Raw genomic sequence first — 3358 nt, 5'->3', positions numbered from 1 at the left:
AAATATTCTCACTCAACCAGGAACAACAGCTGGCGTGGTAAAAACAGTACCGCTTTTGTCCAAAGGGGGTGCAAGAATGAACAAAAACTGAAAGTTCCTCGGAGCACCTTTGAGTAAAAATATTGGTCAACTTATCCTATTTATTACATTTCAAATTACAAATACATGTGAAGTTGCCCTCAAACACACGGACATGCTCTCTGCATCATGAAGCAACATCAGAGCATTTTGCTGATCTGCGGCTCGTGACATTTGTAAGTCACGCTGATGTTAGTTGACGGCGCCGTCTCCAGCCGACTGCGGACGTCCCGGTTACCGTTGACGGGACACTTGCTGGGCGTGCGACACCAGAACACCTGCTTGTAGGAGTTCCTGAAGTTCTCTGAGAGGAAGGCGTAGATGATCGGGTTGACGGAGGAGTTGCTGTAGGCCAGGCAGTGAGCCAGCATCCGGAGCACAAACGAGGCCTGGTTGATCGGGAAGGTGCCGAACTCAACCCAAAGGTGAACGATGTGGTGAGGCAACCACGACACACAGAAGACCACCACCACTACCAGCACCGTCTGGGCCGTCTGTAGGGAGGGAGGGAGGGCAGAGGCAATTTATTTAAAAAGCACAATGCATACACAGGTGCTATTCAAAGAGCTTTACAGAGTAAAAACAAAAAGAGCTCATTGCAAAAACAATCAGAAAAATATTAGAATTTGACTGCAATTAAAAGTATGCAGGAATATAAAAATATATAAAGACGTAAAGGTTATTTAAAAAGCCGAATTGAACAGCAATGAATGAGGACCAGATACAGTTTGTTTTTTTATATACGATTTGTCTGTGGAGGGGAAGGCAGAGGAGGCAACGACGATTGGTCGTGTCATGTGATCAAATACAGCTGTATCTGGAAAGTGTGTGTGTTACTGATCACACTGCCCAATTTGGTAGGAATGCAAAAAAAAATTGCCATTTCATTACGAAATTTTAGACTTAATCGAAATGTTACACTTTATCAAAATCGGCATTTTGTCATCTTGTATTTGAGCATCACGGGTAGATGAACATAAGGGGGAACAACCTTTTGTGATGGAGAGAATTAACCCCTGATCTCAAGCAAACAACCCATATCATTTTAAATATTGAAAAAAAACAAGCGTGGTTATCTCGTGAAAGAGTTGATTATCTCATGAGCAAGAGACATCTCAAATGATCTTGTTATCACAGGAAACAGGATCCATAGGTTTTTCCTGAGACTTTTCCTTGAAAAATTAATGACTAAAACAATTAATAATGGATCAAACTTGTCAATTTTTTTAGGATTATCAAACGTATCATTCAATTGTTTCTACTCCACATGCAAGTCTACCATTTCCTTCAGGGAGCATTTGTGCACACATTCACCGTTCCAACGTCACAGACCAGCCAACTATAGACACAGAAATAAGCTCCCACCAACCTTTCTCTTGGAGAGCTCAGATTTTTTGGAGACATTCTTCAGCTTTTTGTGCAGATGATTCAAAACCTGCAACAATAAAGGCATTTTATAAGATTACGGCTGTTGTCCTAGACATTTAATTATCCATATTATAGTGTCATTTTAATTCAACACTTAAATATGCAGAGGATATTCAAGACTCATTTCAGATTCCAAACAAGTCAAGTCACTTTATCTGTGATTTTAGCCAATATTTTGCATAATGTTTAAGCTTGCTGGCATCTTGATTGGCTGTCATGACTCTCTGGAGTTATGCGCATTCATTCGTTTATCCATTGTGCCAATTCTCTCCATTATAATCCCACATTTCAACATTCTACATATATTATGGACTCATTTTATCTTCGGTGCAAATGAAAAGTCAACATTTCTACACTAAAAGAACAAATACAACTGTCAAACTGGCATCAGAATCTGTTGTCATTACTCTAGTCTACAATACTTGTGTGCATGCATTACATTCACTATTATCCATGCTCCACCACCAACCTTCGCATAGCAGACGGATATCAAACTCAGGGGCAGCAGGTATCCGAAAACAAAGGTGCACATCACGTAGACTTTCCTCTGGTGATCCGGCCAAACCTCCCAACAGAAAGTGTCGTTGTCCACCCTCTCCACTATGGTCTGATAGTGCGCCACTGGAGCTGCCATGACCAGCGACAAGATCCAAATCAGCACCACACCGACCATGGCGTGCCTTCCGACCCGAATTGAGGACGATCTCCGGGCGTGAACGATTGCCACGTACCGGTCCACTGACATCGCCGACAGCGTAAAAATACTCACAAGCATGGACACGGTGAAGAAGTAGTGAATGAACTTGCAGATGAACGCGCCCAGCACCCATGTCTGCAGCATGTAGATGGTTGACTGGAACGGGACGCAGAAGAGAAGGTAGGACAGGTCGGCCACGCTCAAGTTGAGGATGAAGATGTTGGTCGTGCTCCTGGGTTGTCCAGGTTTACTGCGCGCGAGAACCGTTATCACCATGGTGTTGCCAAGCACTCCGAGGATGAAAATAAGTCCAAATATCACAAGAGAGATGAAGTTATCTACTCCCATTCCCAGGATGTCTATAGCGGGAAACTTCACAGTGTTGGTGTTGAAAGATTGACTTTGGTTTTCCACCTGTAGAACCTCCATATTTATTTTAATGTTTTATTCGACTATTATTGACCAAAAGTTACATGTTGGTAGACCAGACGTATCATATCCTCTCCACGTGAAGCTCAGGTTGAGGATGGAGCTCGTGCGTTTGGCAGTTGCTCCCTCCCTGCCGTTCCAAAGCAACGTCACCAGATCAAACCACCAATACCTTTCCAGTGAGCTGCAGCCAGTGAGATATGGGAATACACAGAAAAGCTTGAATAATTAATTACACATTTGATTGAAAACTCTATGGGGGCAATATGTGTTATGCAAGTGCACACTGTCCACGTGGACTTTACAGTATACAAATATATTTACGTCATTATTATTATCACAATAATATGATTAAATAGGATTATTCTATTCCACTTTGGTCTAGATTAACATGCGACAACTGCAGATTTGTGTTGAACATACATGTATGCACACTGAACAAAAAAATCAAAAAAATCTGTATGAAAATCATGTTTTTTCAAATCGTTTTACTTTTCATGGTTGGTACTGCTAAGCCCCTGTAAAATAAAAATAACATAAAAAAGGTGTATAAAATCTTCTGAGCCTCTGCATAACCTTTGTTTGTCAAGTCTGTTCAAATCCATCAGTTAAATGTTGCGATATTTTGCAAAATTAGGGGAAACTTTGACCCACTAGTGGAGCAGTAGGCTTTAATGGAAATGCAACATAAGTGGCTATGAGGAGCTTTCAGTTTGTGTTGATTCG

The 3358-nt window shown here is 41.5% G+C and overlaps 1 protein-coding gene across 1 annotated transcript; it reads right to left on the bottom strand.

Moving 5' to 3' along the window:
- Window positions 1-218: 218 nt before the first annotated feature.
- galr1a (galanin receptor 1a) lies at window positions 219-2632 on the bottom strand (the record flags this gene model as incomplete). Its single annotated transcript, XM_080045052.1, has 3 exons — window positions 219-572; window positions 1448-1513; window positions 1976-2632. The coding sequence occupies 3 exons, from the start codon at window positions 2630-2632 to the stop codon at window positions 219-221; spliced, it is 1077 nt and encodes a 358-aa protein (XP_079901178.1).
- Between the last annotated feature and the right edge of the window lie 726 nt (window positions 2633-3358).

Source organism: Ammodytes marinus (assembly GCF_949987685.1).
Source record: "Ammodytes marinus genome assembly, chromosome: 17".
NCBI classification, from domain to species: domain Eukaryota; kingdom Metazoa; phylum Chordata; class Actinopteri; order Uranoscopiformes; family Ammodytidae; genus Ammodytes; species Ammodytes marinus.
The sequence above is the reverse complement of the archived record's forward strand: the minus strand, read 5'-3'. Positions and strand labels throughout refer to the sequence as shown.